This window comes from Bradysia coprophila, unplaced genomic scaffold (assembly GCF_014529535.1).
Source record: "Bradysia coprophila strain Holo2 unplaced genomic scaffold, BU_Bcop_v1 contig_232, whole genome shotgun sequence".
Classification (NCBI taxonomy): Eukaryota; Metazoa; Arthropoda; class Insecta; order Diptera; family Sciaridae; genus Bradysia; species Bradysia coprophila.
In genome coordinates this window covers 16,642,322-16,665,830 of record NW_023503493.1, presented here as the reverse complement: position 1 = coordinate 16,665,830, position 23,509 = coordinate 16,642,322, and the positions used below count along the sequence as shown (strand labels likewise).

Here is a 23,509-nt window from a genome sequence, read left to right as displayed (position 1 = left end):
GAAAAAAAAAGTAGGATGCCCAAAATGCCACTATTTCGCCACCATTTCGAGGTGGGGATAGTGATAATAATGCTCGTTTTAACCTGGCCTTGTCCTAAACATATAATCTTTTACTTCACTTATTTAACCAACACATTAGGAATTACTTTGAAGGATTCCCATTTTTGTGGGGGATGGTTTAGATATGTCCAAAAATTTGATCTATTTAGACATTTGACTATTTGGTGAATTTTTTGTTGATTAATATTGATTAATTAATGGCTATTTTATGTCAAAGATTAAGTTCATCTTCTGTCAATCACTTGATTAACATTTGGTTTATCAGGTTAATCATCTAAGCAGTAACTGAGAGACGATTCAGCCATTAAGTTCACTCTCTTTCTATTTTTGAGATTTTTTTATTTGACTTAGGTACAGAAATATTAGTCAAGTTTTGTCGACATCGAATCCATGGTTTTCGACGACAATACAAAATAAGAGACAATTCCTCGCTGAGGAAGATGATGGAATTTGCTCACAGATAGCCTCACAGCCAAACAGATAAAAAGAATTTTTGGCTAATACTTAAAACATCGAATTCCAATCATAGAAAGTGTATGTAAAATTCCACGAAATCAATGCTCACATTTGCATTGTTGTACTTTGTAGCAAGGCTGTAAACTTTGTGGAGGTCATGCAGATGCAGATACGCGGGTGACGATAAAATGACGGATTTCATATACAAATTCACCTACTTCGACGATTCTCGTCGCCGCGCCGTGACGATATGGTGAATTTTTTTTACATGTAAAATCTTCAAAAGTGGTGTGTTCCCACGTATCTAATAAAATGACGATCTGCGTGACCTCCCCAAAGTTTGCAGCCTTGCTTTGAAGTACTAATTAAGTATAATAACGCTGTTAACGATAACTCGAAAATTTAAAGTTCTGTGCGACTTCGTGATTCCCAATCTTTTTAACCTGACCAATTGACGCCAGGGATGCTGATTGCATGAATTGAACAAACCGAATAGACAATCATCGACAGTATTTGGTACTTTGTGGCACAGAGATAAAGAAAATCAAACAAAGCCAAATTGCGCTTCACTTTCCCATGGTTCGCGTGAAGCGAAAATGGAGATAAAATGCTGTTTCGACCTCCGGATGCAGTGGCGGTCAGATGTTAGCGTGGTCTAACCATCTTCAATCATCTTCAGTCGTGTCCTCTGGTCCGTTACACGAGACAGCAGTAAATTTTCAAATTACTAGTTCAATCAGATAAATAAAATAATAAAAATTTCGTGATTCCCAATCTTTTTAACCTGACTAATTGACGCCATGGATGCTGATTGCGTGATTCCCAATCTTTTTAACTTGACTAATTGACGCCAGGGATGCTGATTGCACGAAATGAACAACTTCGTGATTCCGTGATTCCCAATCTTTTTAACGTCATTAGTCAGGTTAAAAAGATTTGGAATCACGAAGTTCATCGCGAGGTTCATCCCTGGCGTTAATTAGTCAGGTTAAAAAGATTGGTAATCACGAAGTGATTCATATTCATAATAAAAATCAAAACATATGAAAAAGATGAAAATATATCTGTGGCACTCCCCTTATTGTCTGTCGTTTTTTAAGATTTTTTTTTTAAATTTACTGCTATGACTTTTGTCATTTTTAATGTATAAATTTATTATATGACATTGTTTCAATGACACCTCGTTCTCTGTATTTCATATTCACATTGTGTCTAGTGGATTTCTTACTGACTTCTAATGAGACCCATTAAAATACGATATCGATGCTACACCGAAATTATGTCCAGAGGCGTAATGGGTTTAATTAGACGACTATTATGAATGGAAAACCACTGTATTACGCATCTATAACCGAGAAATATAAGTTTTTAGTTTTGTTATTGGAAAATACCAACGATTTTCCTGTCCGAAGCATGTGCAGTGGCTATTTCCTTTGCGACTAAATTTATGCAAAAATTCAACAATATCGTCAAACATTAGCATTTTAAAGTTTAACCAATTGAATTCTCAAAATTTTTACTACAACTTTTATGTTCGCTGCGTCGTCGTCAGCCGTTTGTATAATATCGTAGTATATTTATACCTGTTCGTTTTATGTATTCAAAGAAATACCAGTTGAATATTGTTATACTACGAACATCCAGCTCTTTTGTTTTTGCTCAGATTTTCTTTCACACATCATAATCAAAAGATACACACCAGACATAAAATAAAAGTCTACCGCAAAATGTTCAGCGTCAGTTAGTTTTTGATTGTCGAACTGATCAGATTGAAATTTTGATTTATAAGATCCGTTGTTGTGGTGTCCAGTCACTAAATTTTAATTTAATTTTTTTTTAAATATAAAATCGTTAGTCATTATTTGTACGCTTTTGTTTAACTTAAAAAAAAGAATTTTAAGAAGAATATCACGGGGTTTGGAATTTATTCAAAACATAAAAATAAAATGATTCGAAGAAATAATGTCATTGTTTGCTGTATAGTGTTTTTGAGTCTAATACTAAATTGTTTTGGTCGTTTACGTAAGTAACTGAAAATAAGATTTAAATTCTAATTAAAATTAAATATTAGTATTTCTCGGACAGAAAAATAAATCTTTTTTTTGTCCCAATATTTGGTATAGAGTTCTTTCGATGGTAAAATAATCTGTTCATTTTGTAAACAAACCGAAATTACACACAAATATTTGCTAAGCCACCAGATACAATCAAACGAAGGTCGATTAGTGTATTTTTGAATAATTCGTCAGCAGAAAAAAAAAACATTTTATAGCTGTTCTTATTACCTTGCATAATTTTGATCAACTTCAACATTTTACCTCGGATTTCGACTCACCACAACAAAATTTTACTGCGTGATCAGTCGTTTTAATATGTCGAAAAGAAATGCTATCAAATTTTGCCGTTAAGAAATGAGGCTGGCAAAACTGAAGGTTCTTGACCATCTCCATTTGTTAGACTTATATTTGATGATCTCAATGATTGGAAAGAGAACGGTATGTAAAGTCTTTTAGGAATCTGATTAATGTAAAATCTGAATCCGTTGTCCTAGAAGCCTCTGTTCTAGCTGACTCCTTTTTCCTAAAGTTATTCAAAAATGTGATAAATAGTTTTACATTGGAGTATGACGATTTGCATTTCTTGCGAATTTATACTTGCCACCGTTCATCATTATCAATGATTATTTTACACCAATTAGTAATCAATAAAAAGTTTCTTTTTAGAAGTTAATAAAAGTTTGCTTCGCCGGTCTTTCTAAAAAAATATATCAAGTTTTCATAGGTGGTGATGGCGCCATCCAAACAGTATTATTGGGCTGCTGTATAACATAATGAATTCACTCGTTTTAAAAAACAATAATTAAATTGTTACATAATGAAAATAAAAATCGTTGAACATCTTTCTAGAAAACCCAACGGTTTCAACTTTTATTGCTTTCCAAAAAGAACGTTTTATTGATTCCTAATTGGTGTACAATTAATATTTGATGCAGGGTTTTAGGAATTGGGAAAATAAAGAAAACTTAAATTAACACATCCTGTTTTCTACTACACATACTCTGAGATAGACCGGATAGGCCCAAATTTAGAAAAGTATGGAAAAATAAAAATTCTAAAAATTTTTGAAAAATAGGCTCTGCCCTGTCCCCTTGCTTGAATGAGCTGTTTTGCATTGTTTTGTCATTTTTACGTAGTACAGCAATTGATATTAACTGCACGAACAGTACCAATGGAGATTAGGTAATGAGCTAATTTCATTATTGCGTTCACAGACTATAAAGTGTAAAACGTTCGGGGAAAATGATAGAAAATGGGATATTAGGACTGCCACAATATTTTTTCTATAACTTTTTTTTTGGGTCCGAATAAATCTCAAATCCGGTCTATTTGTGGCGATGCTGGACTTAGATTCTTGTACTAGTTTATTGCGATGTGAAACAAAAACGGTTTCACTTTCAAAATGAATAAAAATAATCGAAAGCTGGGTTTATCAATCTGAAGGTACAAGGTACTGGTCCTTGATGTACCTCAAACATTAGATACAGATGAGAGAATGAGTCTTTCAAACCACAGGCGAGAAAATAGTCATTTTCTCATCACAGCTGAATCTTCGTCCCTGTCGTGAGAAACGTTGTGTAAACCTCAGGAAAATAGTTGGAAATTGCATTTTATTGGGCGACAACAGTCTCGGAGATGTTGTATGGGTTCTCGTATGATAAAATTTCGGTCAATACATGGAGTAAGGATCAAATTGATCTTTAGTCCAGGTATTGAACGGTCAACTAATTCATTGACGGTATTTGATATTATTTAACCATCTACAGATGGACAGCATTTGAGTCTCAATTAACTCTTTATACGTATTTCGATCAGATGGAAACAAAATCTTTTGCTACAATTTTATAAAAGACAACGCATATAAGTATCCAATCGAAGAAGTATCAACATTTTCGAAATATAAATAAATTCCGATTGTCTCTCCCTACATGAACCAAACAGAATGGACATTTCAATATCGCGCAGGAATACCTATAGAGATTGATGATGAACATTGAGCGTTTGAAACTAAGGTCCTAATTTACTTGCAAAGTGTTCACGTCAACAAAAATAATCGCCGCATTAAATATGCTAATCAATTCCAATATTTTGACTAATTCATACACCATTTCAAACAAAAATATTTTATTTGGTCTTCAATACAATTTGTTATTTTTTTTGTCGGTTATCGTTTTTGTTTTGACCAAATATTTGCAGTTAATTGACCTTGTGATTTTGGATTGAAAAAGGCAGCTTAAAGCCGTAAAAGTGCAACAAACTTTTGATTCCTTTAAGTCGTCATCACTCAGGATAATGTGAACGACTTCTTATTTCGATTTAATAGTCACATTAACTCGATAAATGTTGAAATTTCCGATTTTATGGAAGTGGAAAAACATTCCAAAAAATATCGTCTCCTCTATTCGCTTCTTTTAATTAGATTCATTTATTTTGAAGGCGAAAATTAAAGCTGATGAATGTTGTTTGGTATGACTGCTAATATACAAACAGCCTGGGTATACGTTATCAGTATTCCACGGCTTTTTGAATTAATAGTTTGGTGCGACAACATTTGGATACGAGTTTTGCTTTATGTTCTCACAAAAATGTAAACAAACAGGAAATGGTTTACAACTATTCACACTTATAGAGTTTAATGACACGCAGAGCTTTCCCGGGTGAAAAAAAAAGTGGTCTCTGAGACCTATTTTAGACCGGTTCGCTTGTATGGCAGTGAGACTACGTATTTTTGACCTTTGAGACCGAAAATTCATCGAGATTGTTCATCGGAATTCATCCGAGAATGGTGAGACGTCTCATTCGAGAATGGTTTTGAATTTGCGAGACGTCCTGAAACTAAGTGAGTGGTCTCATTTTGGATTTGCTAGACCTGGTGAGACTGACTGAGTGGTCTCGTTTTGGATTTGCTAGACCTGGTGAGACTGACTGATTAGTCTCATTTTGGATTTGCTAGACCTGGTGAGACTGACTGAGTGGTCTCGTTTTGGATTTGCTAGACCTGGTGAGACTGACTGAGTGGTCTCGTTTTGGATTTGCTAGACCTGGTGAGACTGACTGAGTGGTCTCGTTTTGGATTTGCTAGACCTGGTGAGACTGTTTGAGTGGTCTCGTTTTGGATTTGCTAGACCTGGTGAGACTGACTGAGTGGTCTCGTTTTGGATTTGCTAGACCTGGTGAGACTGACTGAGTGGTCTCGTTTTGGATTTGCTAGACCTGGTGAGACTGACTGAGTGGTCTCGTTTTGGATTTGCTAGACCTGGTGAGACTGACTGAGTGGTCTCGTTTTGAATTTGCTAGACCTGGTGAGACTGACTGAGTGGTCTCTTTTTGGATTTGCTAGACCTGGTGAGACTGACTGAGTGGTCTCATTGCGAATTGCTATTTTAAAGACAGGAAAAAATAGATTTTTTTTAGACTGTTTGAAACGTCTCCCATATTCGAGCTTTTTTTAGACTGTTTGAGACGTCTCCCATATTCGAGTTTTTTTAGACTGTTTGAAACGTCTCTCATATTCGAGCCTTTTTTAGACTGTTTGAGACTTCTCTCATATTCGAGTTTTTTTTAGACTGTTTGAGACTTCTCTCATTTTTCGAGTTTTTTGTTCGTATACTTCTTTATTGAGTCAACAGATGGCCACCGCTTTTCATTTTTTTTATAATTCGCTATTGTAAATGTAGAGAAGTGTTAGTAAATTTTATGAATTTATGAATTTTATTTTTACCTTTTTTTTATTTCGTGATGTTTTTTCCGGTCACCCATCCAAGTACTAACCGCGACCAATGATGCTTAACTTTCCAGTGCGGACCGCCAACGACCTTACGCTTGCTGCTAAATCTGACATATGTACTGGTAGTTCTATTTTTGAACCGTTGTTACAAATGCTGAGACTGGATGAAAGGTCTCATTGTAGTTAGGTTTCCAGATCGCTTTAGACTAAGTGCGTAGTCTCATCGCTAATAAATATGGGTGGACAGTGCGAGACCGGTTGAAACGTCTCTTTGGTAAAAAATATTGTTTAGGATTTTTGAGACCGGCGGAGACGTTTTTTTAGTAGAAAATATTATTTCGGATTTTTGAGACCGGTTGATACGTCTCTTTTTCAGAAAATGTTTTTTTTTTCACTTCTGAGACCGGTAGAGACGTCTCTTTGCTAGAATAATTTTTGTTGGACTTCTGAGACCGGTTGAGACGTTTCATTTTCAGAAAATATTTTTTTCCGTTCTGAGACTGGTGGAGACGTCTCTTTAGTAGAAAATATTATTTCGGATTTTTGAGACCGGTTGAAAAGTCTCTTTGGTAGAAAATATTATTTCGGATTTTTGAGACCGGTTGAGACGTCTCTTTTTCAGAAAATGTTTTTTTTCACTTCTGAGACCGGTAGAGACGTCTCTTTGCTAGAATAATTTTTGTTGGACTCCTGAGACCGGTTGAGACGTCTCATTTTCAGAAAATATTTTTTTCCGTTCTGAGACTGGTGGAGACGTCTCTTTAGTAGAAAATATTATTTCGGATTTTTGAGACCGGTTGAAACGTCTCTTTGGCAGAAAATATTATTTCGGATTTTGGAGACCGGTTGAGACGTCTCTTTTCAGAAAATGTTTTTTTTCACTTCTGAGACCGGTAGAGACGTCTCTTTGTTAGAATAATTTTTGTTGGACTTCTGAGACCGGTTGAGACGTCTCATTTTCAGAAAATATTTTTTTCCGTTCTGAGACTGGTGGAGACGTCTCTTTAGTAGAAAATATTATTTCGGATTTTTGAGACCGGTTGAAACGTCTCTTTGGCAGAAAATATTATTTCGGATGTTTGAGACCGGTTGAGACGTCTCATTTTCAGAAAATATTTTTTTCCGTTTCTGAGACCGGTAGAGACGTCTCTTTACTAGACAAATTTTTTTTGGACTTCTGAGACCGGTTGAGACGTCTCTTTTTCGTGTGGTCTCACAATGGAAGAAATATTTTTTCAAACTAGTGAGACTGACTGAGTGGTCTCATGATGGAAGAAAGCAAAACTTTGCGTAAATTGAACAAAAATTATTTAGTTCGTTCGCTAAACCTTGCACAGACTGAATGTCTCTGTTGTTATTTCTACACTGCACTTCGATTTCAAAACCCGAAGTACAATTTTCGTTTTTTTTTGATTGAATGATTGTTTGTACGCACTAACACTCACAAAATTAAAAAAAAAAAATTCCATCGTGGTCTCACAGTTCTGAAGAAAAATTTTTAATCTTCACGCTATAAGCGCATTTCAGAATTTGAATGATGAACCAATGAATCAAAAAATAAATGACAATAAAGCGAGTAGATTAAATTCAACGATTTGATTTAGCTGTTGTGCGTTTCATTTTGAATTTACAGTGGACTTCACGTGAAACTTTCTTCCATCATGAGACCACTCAGTCAGTCTCACTAGTTTGAAAAAATTTCCATTGTGAGACCACACGAAAAAGAGACGTCTCCATCGGTCTCGAAAAGTCCAACAAAAATTATTCGAGCAAAAAGACGTCTCTACCGGTCTCAAAAACAGAAATAATATTTTCTAGTAACGAGACGTCTCTACCGGTCTCAGAAACGGAAAAAAATATTTTCTGAAAATGAGACGTCTCAACCGGTCTCACAAGTCCAACAAAAATTATTCTAGCAAAGAGGCGTCTCTACCGGTCTCAGAAGTGAAAAAAAATATTTTCTGAAAATGAGACGTCTCAACCGGTCTCACAAGTCCAACAAAAATTATTTTAGCAAAGAGACGTCTCTACCGGCCTCAGAAACGGAAAAAAATATTTTCTGAAAATGAGACGTCTCAACCGGTCTCACAAGTCCAACAAAAATTATTCTAGCAAAGAGACGTTTTACCGGTCTCAGAAACGGAAAAAAATATTTTCTGAAAATGAGACGTCTCAACCGGTCTCACAAGTCCAACAAAAAATTTTCTAGTAAAGAGACGTCTCTACTGGTCTCAGAAACGGAAAAAAATAATTTCTGAAAATGAGACGTCTCAACCGGTCTCAGAAGTCCAACAAAAATTTTTCTAGTAAAGAGACGTCTCTACCGGTCTCAGAAACGGAAAAAAATATTTTCTGAAAATGAGACGTCTCAACCGGTCTCACAAGTCCAACAAAAATTATTCTAGCAAAGAGACGTCTCTACCGGTCTCAGAAACGGAAAAAAATATTTTCTGAAAATGAGACGTCTCAACCGGTCGCACAAGTCCAACAAAAATTATTCTAGCAATGAGACGTCTCAACCGGTCTCACAAGTCCAACAAAAATTATTCTAGCAAAGAGACGTCTCTACCGGTCTCAGAAACGGAAAAAAAATTCTGAAAATGTGACGTCTCAACCGGGCGCACAAGTCCAAGAAAAAACAAAATGAAAACATAACTACAATGAGACCACTTGTCCAGTCTCACAAGTCCAAAGAAATATTTTTTCCATCGTGAGACCACTCAGTCAGTCTCCACAATTCAAAAAAATATTTTCTGCCACAGAGACCACTCATTCAGTCTCGCACTGTTCACAAATAAATGTTAGCAAAAAGACTATTCGTTCAGTCTCAAGCGATCTGGAGATATAACTGCTACGAGACCACTCATCCAGTCTCGTACAGATCACGCATAGATGTTAGCAAAGAGACTACTCGTTCCGTCTGAAGCGATCTGAAAACATATAAGCAATGAGACCACTCATTCAGCCTCACAAGGTCTGGCAAAGACATTTATCGAAAAGAGACTACTCGTTCAGCCTACAGCATTCTCATTCGTTCATCCAAAATGTATTTAGCACACAAAAAATATTTTGAGACCGAAATGAAAATTCCAGCAATTTTGAGACTGGAGTTAGACCGTTGAGAATAAGTATTTCGTGGTCTCATGAGACCGACATTTTCACCCGGGTTTTCACTATTCAACTGAAAAATCCATTCCGAAATCCCTTTACCCCGACCTGAGGCCATTTGAACGGCTAACAATAACATTCTTTGGCCTAGTTTAATGTAGAGAATTCTAAAAATATTGATTGATCGAGTAGAAAATGCTTTATCGATGGCCTTCAATTAAATTCGATTTATTCATCAATCTAACTCGTAAAATTAATTTAAGTATTTGAACGTCCACGTGCGATATTGTGTATTGAATCACTAAATGCTTGGCACGACATCAGATTTTAGTGACTCAATTTGAATTGGAATTGGAATTGGAAGAAATATTTTTTCTTTAACAACTCCGTTATCTACTCAGAACAATCTTCGACTAGATTCGATAAAGTAAAAAACATTTTTGTGTTATGCTGCTGAGGATGGCGTTAAACTCAGTTCACTAGAGAAACTCTCCCTCGGTCTTTGTCGTCGGTCATGAATTCTTTAAAAATTAGATAAAGTCCTCTAGCGTGTCTATTCCTATTCTGCACCAGACCGTACAATAATAAATTATCCACTCTGCATACAATCACCATATCAATTTACTTCCGCAGAGGTCAGGTTCAATAACTTGTCGTGTTTGATAACTTTCGTTTCGCTATTTCTTGTTTTCTGCAAACAGTTTCAATTTCATTTTGTTACATATATCCAATCTATACGACAGTAATATGCATGTCGCATGTCTCGATGACATAATAATTTTCGTTTTAGCCGACTTGAAAGCGTCATTAGTATGCTACAAATGTAAATTTTTATAATCAAATCGTCATTCAATTAGGTCTTTCCTGCAATATGTGTAGGTACTTGCTCTGAATTCAGTTTATCAATTCAATTCGTGCATTTGAGTTACCTTTTATTTTTTGGTGTGGCATTTAAGATATGTTTTACAGTTATGGGTGCCTGAAGCATGTTCTTTATCGAGCTTCATAAGGTTAGCAGCTCATATAGTTATACTACCAAGCTTTATGCACACCTCCTAAAATTCCTAAAATTTCAAAAATCCTCCTAAAACCTCCTAAATCTCCTAAAATGAGACTTCGAAAATTTCAATAAACTTCCATAAATCAGGATCAAGATCAATCCAATCAATGGATGAGTAAAATATTTTAAAAGATTCGCGAGGGATTCTTTTAAAATACGACCTGCCGAAATCGGACGCATTTTCTAGTGAACTTTTTAATATGTGCCCTTTTGTCAAGATAGAATTATTTGGAAAAAGTGAACCAGCAGCTAAAAGTTGCTGCAAATAAATATTTTTTCATCAAACATTTCACGTGCACAAAATTATTTGAGTAGAGATACTGAGCATCAAATTTTCATTCCAAAACCGCATTCATCGAAACAGTACCCGTGCATGTTTGCTATTATTTGAAAGCTAAGATCAGTATCAGTTGAAGAAATCCTTTTTTTGTGTTTCTGTTGCTTTTCGGATGCACGGGAACCGTTAGAAGTTCGCCGAAATTATTCTTTTTTTACCCATACTTTCAACTGCTCATAACTCACTGTCCCGAAAGAACATGCAATTGCCTTTCTAATGACACCCCATAAGAGCTTGTAGGTTTCGTAGCCTACGAGAAATTTCAATAACAAAAGTGCATGTTTTCGGATTTTGGTCAACTCTTACTAGCCACACAAGCTTAGACGATTTTTTTTGTAAGTGGTTTTGGCTTCTAAGGACCAATACCTATCTAGGCACATATCAAAAAGTCCACTAGAAAAGGCGTCCGATTTCGGCTGCCTGTTTTTCAAAAGAATATCCTCTTTAGATCACAATAAAGCAATCGTTTTTGGAAATTCAGTAAATGTTAGTGTTGGTTTATCCTGGATTCAGATACACATGATTTTTGTGACATAAGTTTCTTTACAAAAAAAAACAATTTGGAAGAGTCTCACTCATTTTTAAATTAAGAATTCGTTTTATTCAATGAAAGTATACTCTAAGTATGTTTGTAGTTTCATTGGTTTTATTTAGTTCTAAAAATTTTCGGTGAGTACAGTGACGATAGCTCGATCAAATTGTAATATATAATACCCACTTAGTCACAATTTGTCAAAGTTTAAACTTTTGTATGGCGAGACAAACATCTCAAATCAGACAATCCAACTTTTTCGTCTCTTTTACAACCTATGTCCAAAATTGAGCGCTTTTTGGTAACTTTGGGTGAGATAGATACTTTGCACGTAGGAAATCGAAGGATGTTACAAGTAATAGAGACTTCTTAGAGATAGCCATTGTAAATGGAAAAATATGAGTTTTTAACAAGAAATAAGGGCTTATCAGCATTTCTACAATGATGAATTTATCAGGAAAGCTCTTAAAAATCTCCTAAGACCGAAGACCTAACACTAAAAACCTCCTAAAACTCCCAAAATAGGAGGATTTTTTAAGCGTGGGAGGCCTGTTTATGCATAAACGTTCTTACTACATTTTTTTTAGTTTTACAACTAAACCATCAACAAACAAAAGGGTATGATTCTTTGAAATAAACTAAAAATATAGAACTAGGTTAAAATAGAGGTGTTGCACATATAATAAGTAAATGTAAACTCTGGAATTGTAATCATTGGAATCAATTCGCGATTTTAAGCGATTTTAACCCACTTCAAGCATGAGTTGTTCTCTAAATAGAATACTGAAACTGGACAGTGTATCAATATCAAACAAATTTTGTCACTGTAAAAAAATGTGGAAAATTTTGCATATAAAATAGTACTCTATTTGGCAGCTACTATCACTCATGCTTGTAGTGCGTTGCTGATACCCATTAATTAGTAAAATCATAAAAATTCAGGAATTTTTTTTCCCTACTATAATTAATGCAGGCTCTGCTATAGGACCAGTCTTCCATGTAGCTTAATAACTTACTTTTAACAAATTTTTCATTCAATCAATTACTCTTTCAGCATCGTCGATAACGCCATGCTCGAGAAACACACCGAACATAGAATCATGCATAATTGCCGAAGCCAACAAACTCAAACCGCTACTGGCCATTGGAGATTTGGGTGACGGTTTCCATATGCCGCCAATGGAACCATTAGCTTTAGATCGTATCATCATTCGTCCCAGTCCTGAATTTAATGCTGTGTTTACAAACTTACAAGTCAATGGTCCAACAGCTTTTGTGGTTGAGAAATTAAAGTAAGAATGAAATTGTACCTACCACTGCATGGTTATCATTTTTCATTTTTAATTCGTCTGCAGAGCTGACGTTCCAAATTTGACATTCGATTTTTCCGTCTTTTTGCCGAAATTAAATTTTACCGGAAATTATGCATTGAAAATGCGCCTATTGCTGTTTAACATCCAAGGCCAAGGACCAATTACTGGTACATTTTGTAAGTTTAATAACTGTGCCTGCTGAAAATCCGATGCACCTAACACATAAAAGTTGTTTTTTTGACGTACAGATAACAGTCGTGGTGTGGTTCGATTGCGAGGTCAAAGAGTCAATCGCAATGGTGGCGAATATGTTTCATTCAATCAATTGGATGTGAAAATGGAAGTCGGAAAGTCTAAGCTAAAATTAGATAATTTGTTCAATGGTGATCCGGTGTTGAGCCAAGTCGGAAATGCGTTTATCAACGAGAACACTGATCTGTTCATAAGCGAATTGATTCCGGGTTTGGAGAAAAGTTTGTCGAAATCCTTTTTGGAAATGGTTAATGTGATTATGAAAGATGTGACGTTCGATGAATTGTTTCCGGATTCGTAGAAGTAAATGATTTTGTATATAAAATTACTTTAGAAAAAGAGGTTTTAATTTCTTAGTAGCATTGGCTAAAAGTCAAGAACTTTACAGGAAGAAGTATAGCGACCGGCCGAAGGCAGATGGAGATAGAATTGTCTACTTCTATTCTATTTTAATGGAATGTTTAAACAATGAATCTGCCCTAACAATCCACGAAGGGCCAGATTATCATTTTAACTTGTTTCACTGTTTTAGGTTTATATGGTTTGATATCATTGACCAAAATATTTTTACTGTGCCGGTGGTAAGTTGATGGCCAAAAAGCCAGAGCATTTTTTTCGATAATCTAAATTCTCAAGTTTCATTTTTGATAATTTAGAGAATTTAAATTATCAAAAATAGGCCCTGTCAAAGCCCAGTGACACTCTACACTCAACTTTCACCTGATATTAACCGACTCAAACAACTTTGTTTAGTTACCAAATCTAACAATTGGTGTCCACGGTTACGTTTCTATGCCACGGTTACGCCAGTGAGTGCATTGTACCCTCAAATACAAGAAAATAGAAGACGCCATTGAGTACATTGTATCCTCTAATATAAAAGGAAGAGACCGGGTGCCAATAGTCTCTTTATAATACTGTGGCTAATGGTACCGGGTGCCAATAGTCTCTTTATTACAAACTAACAGTCTCTTTATTATACATGCTAATCGCACCCGGTGCCATTAGCCACAGTATTATAAAGAGACTATCGGCACCCGGTGCCTTTAGCCACAGTATCATAAAGAGAAAAATAAAAATTTGAATAAAAAATCCGGATATTTTGAAAATTAAACTTGTTTTGTACACAATCCTAGGGAGATTATCTTTTACGAAATGTAACGTAAAGGTAGTTTGTTCGATTTTAGGGAATTCATCCTTTTGCGAAATATAACGTAATAACGAATTTGTGTTATATTTCATAAAAGGATTAATTTCCTAGTATCGAACAACCCGTCTTTACGTTAAATTTCGTCAAAGGACGAATTCTCTAAGATCGAACAAACTATATTTACGTTACATTTCGTAAAAGGATGAATTCCTCAGGATCGTCACATTTCGTAACAATATGGATTCCGCTTACACTTTAAACAATAGAAAAGAGGCGTGGTTTAGCTAAACGGAGGCAAAACGGACAAGTTGTTTTGTAAGTGGAAATCAAGCCTCAGAGTGAGAGTATCTGAACCGTCAAAATCTATAGTTTTGTTGCACTGATGCACAAGTTGGTCAAAATAGTTGTACTATTAGTAAACGTTTGGAATCCGAAAAATGTTAAAATACAACCGCTGCATTTTCTGCATACATACTCGACGAATGTTACTTGTAGGTCATTCAGCTGTTTCAGCTGCGTGAAATAGTTGCAAAATCTGTATAATGAACATTTTTCTTAGAATTGTTTGCAACTACTACCAATAATGAGTGGTAGGATAGCAAACGAAAAATTTTTCGGAATTGACTAACTCTTGATTAAAAATACAGAAAAATATTAAAAGTTTATTTTATCAACATATTCAATTAAATTCAATTCAACCACTCCGTATGTGATACCATATCGCACTCTACGGATTCCTGAGTAGGTAAATAACGATTCAATTAAAATATGAAAATAACCACAGCTGAATTAACCCAATAATCACGGTGCGGTTGAATGAATTTTATCTGAGCATTTCGATGCACTTTTTATATTTTTGGATATTATTAGTCAGCTCGAAGCCCTCAACAAGGTTCCACAAAAATTTTCCACCACTCTCTCTGTAGACAGGATGGGCTAGGGCTATGCACCAAATGTCACCGACGGTACGGATGAAAATCAAAAATTTTTGTGGAACTTTGTTCAGGGCCCCGAACTGACTAATAATATCCAATAATATCCAAAAATATCAAAAGTGCATCGAAATGCTGAGTTAAAATTGATTCAACCGCACCGTGCAATCTATTTAACGAAACATAAAATAATGAAACATCGTCATAACAAAATAACTGAAGTACCTTACCCTAATATATACGAAAATATAAAAAATTGATCGAAAATAGAACAATAAATTGAATATCTAAAAAATAGTGAACATCATTTTGTGTCAGAAATTGTTATGGAGACATCTCTTTCATTATTTGTACATTGCAATATTTATCAATTTTATCTTCTACTTCTTATTATTTGCAAAACCGTAAGTGTTCCATTGTTCAATGTAGCCCAAATGTTCTGTAACTGATGGATACCAGTCTTTACCGGTGTAATCTATAGCGGGTAGTTTACCACCTAACAATTAAAATTTTGAATTTAAAGATTAGAGTTTCAAATATAGGCTGGTACTACACTCATTTTACCATAATTTGCTGGTAAAAACTCTGGATTCATATGTTTGTGCAAGGAATCGCGATCTTTTCCATGTAAAAACATCTACAAATTCAATTATTTATCGTCTGAACTAGTTGTACATACGAATAAAATCCAATCATAATTACCCTCGATCCTAATTTCTCACGAATGAATGGCTTGAACAGGGCCCATACCATTTTGAAAATACCCGGTTCATTGATGATATGCACTTGTTTCATTCGAATAGGCATAGCATCCTGTATGAATGTGAGTAGTCTTTTCGAAAACGACGGCGACAACGATCGCACCTGCGACAATCCCAATCCGTCGAAGTCCATTATAACGACGACACCACGGACCTGGGTACTTTCTTCGACTTGTGCGGCCACATGAACCAGATAAAATATACGGAACAGAGAATCGGCTGACACTTTTTTCGTATTCCAAAGGCTACCACAATTCACGATGAGCACTCGCCGTCCATCCTGATCTAAATTTGTAAGTACATTCACGACGTTGTTATCGACGAACGATGATTTTTCATCTTCCGGTACGAGATCTTTTAGAATTTTAACGTAGTCTTGCTTGAATTCTGCTATTCTTCGCATCTAAAATTACGAAAATAAATTTGTTTAGTCCTAAGTTAAACGTTAAGCGCTTATAAGCTTATATTGTGTCCGAAAATATTCTCAGACACCGAGGACAATGTTGAGATCATTTCATTCTTCAACATTAATCAATACTGTTGATTCAATAATTACCTCTTCAGTTCCCTTTTATCATTCTCGTATGTAAGCCTATTACACTATAATATTATGAATCAGTAATTTATCAAGAGTCTGAAGCAGTAAAATGTGCTTAACATTTAAAACACATGAGACTAACAAACGACAAAATCGAAGTCCACATTAGTTCATTATCTCTCACCCACGCAATAACAACATTTGCTTTAACATCTATTTATTTGAGACACAGTCAGTTTCTCAGCGAATAATGTTCTGTGTACAATGTACATAGACTTTAGATGGTCGAAGATTTTTTTTCTTTTTTTTGTGGTTTCTTTTAACCGCTTTGAATTGTTGATAGCGAACTGATCTCTGAATATTAGTCAGAAGCATTACACTTGACCTTGATGCATATCAACCAACAACGCGACCGACCACCAATCAACTGTGTTATTACATTGACTAAGTAAACATATTCACATTATTCTATTCTGTCTGGTGCATTACTCACGCAGTCAACGAGCATGTATTTTTGCATTTTGCATTTTGTGGTTAACAATGTCTCTCCAGTGTTCATTTATGGTGTTTAAAAAAAAATGAAACAGGCCCTGAAAACCGTTTTTCATCGACAAGACGACAAAACCAAGCAACGAGTTCATTAGGTTTAGAAATTGACTAGTTATTCAATTTACTTCCTGCCCTATGCGAAAGTTGACCATTACATAGCAATTTGCCACTCACGAAAATGATCCATTACACGTGGACAACTTTTTCTAACAGAATACATTGGATGCTGGTACGTACTTCATTACATCGGAAACACACGGAAAAAAAAAAGTTTTTTCAACAAGTATTTACTACAAATATATAAATATTTGGCACGAATACATAAATATTTGTAACAAATAAATTGGGAATTTATTTCTCCTAAATTTTTTAAATATTTGTTGCAAATATAAAATATATTTGTGACAAATAATTTTAAATTATTTGTTATAAATACTTTGTATATTTGCAACCAATATATAAAACATAGCTAACGCCGACCCGTACGAAACACCTATTCGTGTCAAAAGCCTTTAATGTGAAAATCTTCATTTCTCTTTCTTCATTTTCTTCTCTGCTGAAAAGCTATTCGCGCTTTAAAATCACTTGCATTATCCACTCTGTGCCTTGCTATCATCGACAAATAAATTGCCGGAGGCAATATAGACAGCGCCGTACGAAGTCAAATTTCATAAATTCCTATTTAAACAGCTATATACCGCTATATTTACCTACATTTCACTATAAATAAACATTCCACAAATGAATTTGCTATTATATAGCTCTACATGCCTGTATATTGCTTAATATAGCTGTATATAGATATATATAGAAGTCCACATATGGGATTCCTAAAAACCCCCACACATAACCAATTACTTCTCTGGTAACAGAAACTCTCTAAGTACCATTTTTCCCAAGATATTTCAATTTTACTAAAATCCAATATGGCCGCCGGCAGCCATTTGGTTATGAGACCGGAATATTTAGGATAAACAAATTCCCAATTTATTTCTGACAAATATTTAAATTATTTGTCACAAATAATTTATATATTTGCAACAAATATTTAAAATATTTAGGAGAAATAAATTCAAAATTATTTGTCAGAAATATTTAAAAATATTTGGGACCAATAATTTAAAATATTTGTAACAAATAATTTTGAATTTATTTCTTCTAAATATTTTAAATATTTATGACAAATATTTATATATTCGAACCAAATTTTGACATTTAAATTTGGTTCGAATAATTGATTTTGTGCATCCCACAACTGAAATACGACCTATTTTGCCATGATTTTTCTTTAAGAAATGTCAGTTTTTCCCGAACTATATATCGTGCGGGAAAAAACTTCATTTCTTTACGATTTATAGTGCGGGAAAAGAATTACATGAATTTTTCTATGACTATACGATTGATTAAATTTAATATGGTGAATGTGAAGTGTGTATGTTTTCAAGTAAACTGATGTGTTTTGTCTATTTCAGTTGTCCGATGCACAAAACGTTGTTCGTACCTCGACAGGAAATGGATTTTTTCAGCACACGTCTGAAAAAATCGTCATTTCCTGTCTTGGTACGAAAAATACTATTTTTTCCGTGATACTCGTAAGCTCACTCGTGTGTTTTTGAGCATTTTGCTTCGGCAGCTGCTCAAAAACACACTTGTTACTATGCTTTTATGGCAAAACTGTTATCGCACGTAATGAACTACTTTCGTAGCATCCAATATAACCTATTATTGTAGCCCTCACAACAATCAATAAGGACAGAAGTGGTATCATATTCGTATAAGACTTTAATTTTTCTAAATTGTAACTACAATCAGCATACAACACGAGCGCAGCAGTACAAATTTTCTTTAAATAAAATTCAATTTCATTCCAGCACAGCGTTAACTGTTAGAATTAAGTTATTAACATTGGGAAGGTCAAGTTCAACGTTTTATCAACAAAAATTATTTTGAAAGTATTTATGGAATACTAGAGATAGACGATGAATAAATTCATGTCAGAGGATACTTAAACGAAAATTATTATAATTTCAATGTTCTTATCGTGTTTATTTAGATGTAATCAATAACGCTTATCTGAGCGCATATTAAATGTATTATACATGAAATGAATGAACTTTTATTTCGAGTATAGATTGCTCAACCGTTATTGCCGAATATTTTATGCGGACATTTACATCAGCTCGGTAAATAAAATGGAGGGAAAACATTGGCCTAAGCCCGAAGCCTAAAAAATATAAAGCTTCTTTTCGACAAAAAGGTGAACTGTCTTTATGAATGCTCCCTTTTTTCTTGAGCTCGTAGCTTAAACGTTGATTAAGTTCGTTGCTGATCGTTGTTGTTAGTAACGTGTATGTTTGTTATGAATAAGGCTAGAGTTTTACCAAAACAATGATCCACAAATAACATTTTGAAATAAGATCTTTTCTTTATCATTTCGTTGGTAATCACGTTCAAAATCAATGGTCCGGTCTCACTTCAACGCGTGTACTGTCATATTACGGAAAAAATATTATAACTCGAGTGCCAAACCGACACTCTATAAAATGTTGCAGAGATAATCAGCCCAAAGCTAAAATTTCTGATTATTTTCAGTCATTGATGTGTTAATCGAAAATAGCCCACGTTTGAACAAAGAAATTAATCTTCAATGACAAAAGTATAAGTAAACATTTTATCAATAATTATTAATCATGATCAACAGCTTTGTTATCAGTGTTGTTGATTCGCCAGTATTAAGAACCAAACGATAACGAAAAAAAGGAGGAACACCTTTTTAAGCACATGCGGCTGCTGATTAATACCAAAAATCAAGTATATACGTGTAATCGAAAATGAGAATTTCATTTTTCTTTTTCTGAAAATCATTTAATCTCCATTACTAATCAGATATTTATCAAATTCGGTTCAAAGTTTAAAATATTAATTGAATGGGGTGACGTAGCTCGAGATATTTTTTTTTACTTTGAACAAAGAAATGTGTGCGATTATGAGAAATTATTTATTTTCAATAAATACTGTGTCGATGATTTATTAATAACACATCCGCTGAAATTGTTTAAGGCCGCAAAGTAATTAACCTTTTATAGACCTGAACACTGTTAACACCAGGAATAACAATAAGGAATAAATTCTGGCTAATGCTGGATCCAATGAAATTAACAGATTTTTACTTATGTATTAAATGAACAGATTTGATAAGCGTTGCTTACCGTCAGTGAACGATTAACCTGTTACAGGCGGCAAGCACACGACAAGTATTATTATCGGATCTATAACTTCCATCGATCAAAGTTTTTTTTAATCGGCTGATTTCAAATCTTGTACTTCAATTTTTTTAACATGCATTTTACCCAGAACTTGTCATTATTTTTGTTGTCGTTATCAATAATATATGAACAGCCGTATGTGAGAGGTTTTAACAAACACGAACAATTTGTCCTAATATTCAAAAAAGTTATGATGGCATGCTTTTCAAGCAAAAAGGAAAACCTTCTCTTCTAAACATTTGTCCTTAGCAACAATCTGTAGTTGCTTTATACCTAGAGCCCTTAAGTCCAGCTGACAGAAATTAAAATTGATTCGGACATATTTCATAAAGTTTAAGCTGATAAAAGGAGAATAATCGAATTCGCTTACACAGAGTATTACCACCCAAATTACACAAAATTATGATAGATCGTTCAACGTCTCATTTGAGGCCCGTTGTCAATCACGGCAATTTGGATTTGGTCTCAAATTATAGTCTTACGTTCAGTTTCAACACTTTGATGATACTTTACAAATTATTTACTTACCAGTTTAATAGCACTCTCTGGATAAAAGTGAGTTGGCCTAAGGAATACCAGCAACGTTTTATCATCGTCAGCATAATACAAATCTTTGTTTTCGCCTAACAGACGTCTTAGCTCAACGATAGCTTTGTCCCTAACTTCAGGCGTTTCTCTGAGCTCTCTTTCTGCAACTAATCTGGTCTCCTCATCTAACGGCGTTGTCATCAAACGGAATGGTTCTACAGCCATCCTAAAAACGAAGAAGAATTTAAAGATAAATTGCAAAAGATTTTTCGTATCTCGGATGTTTTAACCTAATGATTGCGTTAGAATAATACTTCTTTGTAGTAGTTAGTACACATAGGTTCGCAGTTTTTTTTTTTTTAAATCGAACCGAATGGAAACTATTTGAATACTTCCTTCTACTGTGTAGTTATCATTTACTAAACTTTGCCAAATTTGGTACTAAGTAAAAAATAATAATATTACGACGCCAAAAACATGTTAAGCATATTAATGATTGATGAACATTATTTGAAATAAAATATTTCTGTTGGCATTGAACTGATAAGAAAACGTGTAATCAAAATACCCTTTTGTGAACAAACATTTTTTAGTATGACCCCTGCTGATAAGATTGTATTTATGCAGCTCAGTCTATGTATGTATGCCCACTTACAATCACTTTTGAATCAAGTCAATGAACAATTAATTACTTCAGGAAATCATGTATTGACTTACCTTTTTCCAAAAATTCTAACTCCAAAACGAAATTAAAGAAGCAACAAAAATCACAGACCTCGCGTCACACACAAAACGAAACACTGACAATGGAAAAACAAATCTTCCAATTTTCCAACTTTCTTATGTGGAGTCCAGTCAACGACTGACATTTTATAAAAACAAAAATTTCAATTTCACTGTAACAACAAAAAGTTATTATTTTTCCAGGCGATTAGAACGCTCTTTATCTCTTTATGAAAATTCTGATAAAAGACGTTGTTTCAATTTTGACCAGTACAAAGTGCAGTATCAATTCATGTATTTCTTTACAACTTATTGAAGCGATTTCATAGCTGAGGGTCTTGTTCGTTGCGCTAAGTTTTTAAGTCAGAAGTCGCCTTTTCTTACGAGTAAGGAGCAGTCAACGTTGCAGAATGACGGTTATATTATATCATCTGTGGTCGACAAAGAAGAGAGAAATAAACGATGAAATCTGGCTAATGTATTTATAGTGAAATTCATGTTAACAAACGAACTGAGAGATTTTTTTAAAACCTGATACTTAATAAAATCGAGTTATAGACTCGATTTATATGCTTGATATGCTTTACAAGATCAAGGATCTATCTCTATTTTTGTACATCTAATATGCAGTAGCAACGCACTTCAAGCATGAGTGGTACTCTAAATAAGGTACTGAAACTTGACAGTGTGTCATACAACTTTAAAACACTGTAAAAAACCATTTCATCACGACAGAGTAAAGTTAACCAGGCAGGAGCGCTTGTTTGACTAGTGAAGGACCTGAATAATCTAGTAGCCCTTGATATTTTGCGAATAAAATTTTTCAATTTATGTCATTGTTCATTTGAGTTCATTTTCATCCCGTGTATTAGGTCCCTTATTTGACGTTTCGAAAATGAACCGCTACTGTCTGGTTTATTTTACTCTGCCGTGATTTCATACAAAATAGTACTTTATTTGGCAGCTGTCGACAGTGATCACTTTTGCTTGAAGTGCGTTGGCAGTTGACAATACAATTAGTTTGTTGTTTATTGGTCGTGGTTTGATTATCATTAGGCCTGGGATATAATCACCACCAACGATAAATAAATTATCTAGCAGAAACATACACTTATAGTACGATCAAAGTATGGCGTAAAATGGATGTTCATACAAATATTTACGCATTAGTGTGTAAAAGTGACGTTTGCAAAAATGAGCATCATTCTGTATATAAAATCTTGTTCCTAACTTGTGCCTAAACTAGAATTCTGCGCTTATGATCTGTTTTAAGCTCGAGACGAAGACGAGCACATCTGTTGCGAAAAATGTCCATTTAGGCACATGTTATGAAATTCCTTGCTATTTCGTAATATCTCTTGTTAACTTTTGGCCCGCATATGATGGACAAATGGTATCTATGTATTGCTGTTGCAGAAATGACATTGCTGGATGCTCGTGTGTTATTATTATTTATGGCCCTTCACTACTTTCTGGTAAAGATCTTATACTACCAAGTCAGGGCACATATTCTTTATCAGTCATTATTTACACAATTTGAATTTTATTTATTTCTGAGTATATAAGTCATTTATCGGAGAGACATGATTTTTTATATAAATAATGCATAATAAGTTCTACTACAATTTTCATTGTTTTTTATTTTATTTTCTTCATAATACAAAAGTAGAGTAACCTATTGTATGGTGTGTACATCAGATAAAAATAAATATCGACATTGTATTGAATTTTGAAACGATAATAACAAAAGTGAAAATTGTACGATTTTCCTGTTTCCGTACACTTGTTCAAAGTAGTTCAATTCCTTTCACATATAGAACGCAATGCCCCTGAAAAGATTGTTATTTTTAAGATTTCTAGTCTAGACATTTTATACTTTTCCATAGCTTCCTTGGAGTATTACAGAATTTTTCTCGTAATATGGTTCCCTTTGCATGAAAAGTTGTGTGTATCTGTTGTGTTCTTAGACAATTTCGCGAGACAACAACAAGAGAAATAGTATTTTGAACGGTCAACGCCACGAAGAAAATTGAATTTTTTGACAACTTTCTTCATTTATACATGCCTACATTTCCGCATAATTCACATATTTACCCGCTTGTTTACATTACCCGCATAACTCTCGTTTGGAAGCTTGAAAAACGTTGTTCCAATTTCCGA

The 23,509-nt window shown here is 34.4% G+C and overlaps 2 protein-coding genes across 2 annotated transcripts; one reads left to right on the top strand and one right to left on the bottom strand.

Moving 5' to 3' along the window:
* Positions 1 to 2,172: 2,172 nt before the first annotated feature.
* LOC119077012 (protein takeout-like) lies at positions 2,173 to 13,221 on the top strand. The gene is made up of 4 exons (XM_037184125.1): positions 2,173 to 2,538; positions 12,392 to 12,629; positions 12,693 to 12,826; positions 12,899 to 13,221. The coding sequence occupies exons 1-4, from the start codon at positions 2,463 to 2,465 to the stop codon at positions 13,201 to 13,203; spliced, it is 753 nt and encodes a 250-aa protein (XP_037040020.1). The 5' UTR covers positions 2,173 to 2,462; the 3' UTR covers positions 13,204 to 13,221.
* A 1,466-nt stretch (positions 13,222 to 14,687) lies between these two features.
* LOC119077011 (retinaldehyde-binding protein 1) lies at positions 14,688 to 21,514 on the bottom strand. The gene is made up of 5 exons (XM_037184124.1): positions 21,344 to 21,514; positions 20,627 to 20,852; positions 15,687 to 16,148; positions 15,549 to 15,621; positions 14,688 to 15,480 (listed from the first exon to the last, which is right to left on the bottom strand). The coding sequence occupies exons 2-5, from the start codon at positions 20,849 to 20,851 to the stop codon at positions 15,365 to 15,367; spliced, it is 876 nt and encodes a 291-aa protein (XP_037040019.1). The 5' UTR covers position 20,852; positions 21,344 to 21,514; the 3' UTR covers positions 14,688 to 15,364.
* Positions 21,515 to 23,509: the final 1,995 nt, after the last annotated feature.

What these genes read in the sequence shown, in the direction of transcription:
- LOC119077011 (XM_037184124.1), bottom strand. Translation starts at nt 20,851, where the DNA reads ATGGCTGTAGAACCATTCCGTTTGATGACAACGCCGTTAGATGAGGAG. An exon ending in GTGAGAAATTAGGATCGAGG is followed by an intron (nt 15,622 to 15,686) that starts GTAATTATGATT and finishes TTGAATTTGTAG; the next exon opens with ATGTTTTTACATGGAAAAGA. An exon ending in GTTTTTACCAGCAAATTATG is followed by an intron (nt 15,481 to 15,548) that starts GTAAAATGAGTG and finishes TTTAATTGTTAG; the next exon opens with GTGGTAAACTACCCGCTATA.
- LOC119077012 (XM_037184125.1), top strand. Translation starts at nt 2,463, where the DNA reads ATGATTCGAAGAAATAATGTCATTGTTTGCTGTATAGTGTTTTTGAGT. An exon ending in AAATTGTTTTGGTCGTTTAC is followed by an intron (nt 2,539 to 12,391) that starts GTAAGTAACTGA and finishes TTACTCTTTCAG; the next exon opens with CATCGTCGATAACGCCATGC. An exon ending in ACCAATTACTGGTACATTTT is followed by an intron (nt 12,827 to 12,898) that starts GTAAGTTTAATA and finishes TTTGACGTACAG; the next exon opens with ATAACAGTCGTGGTGTGGTT.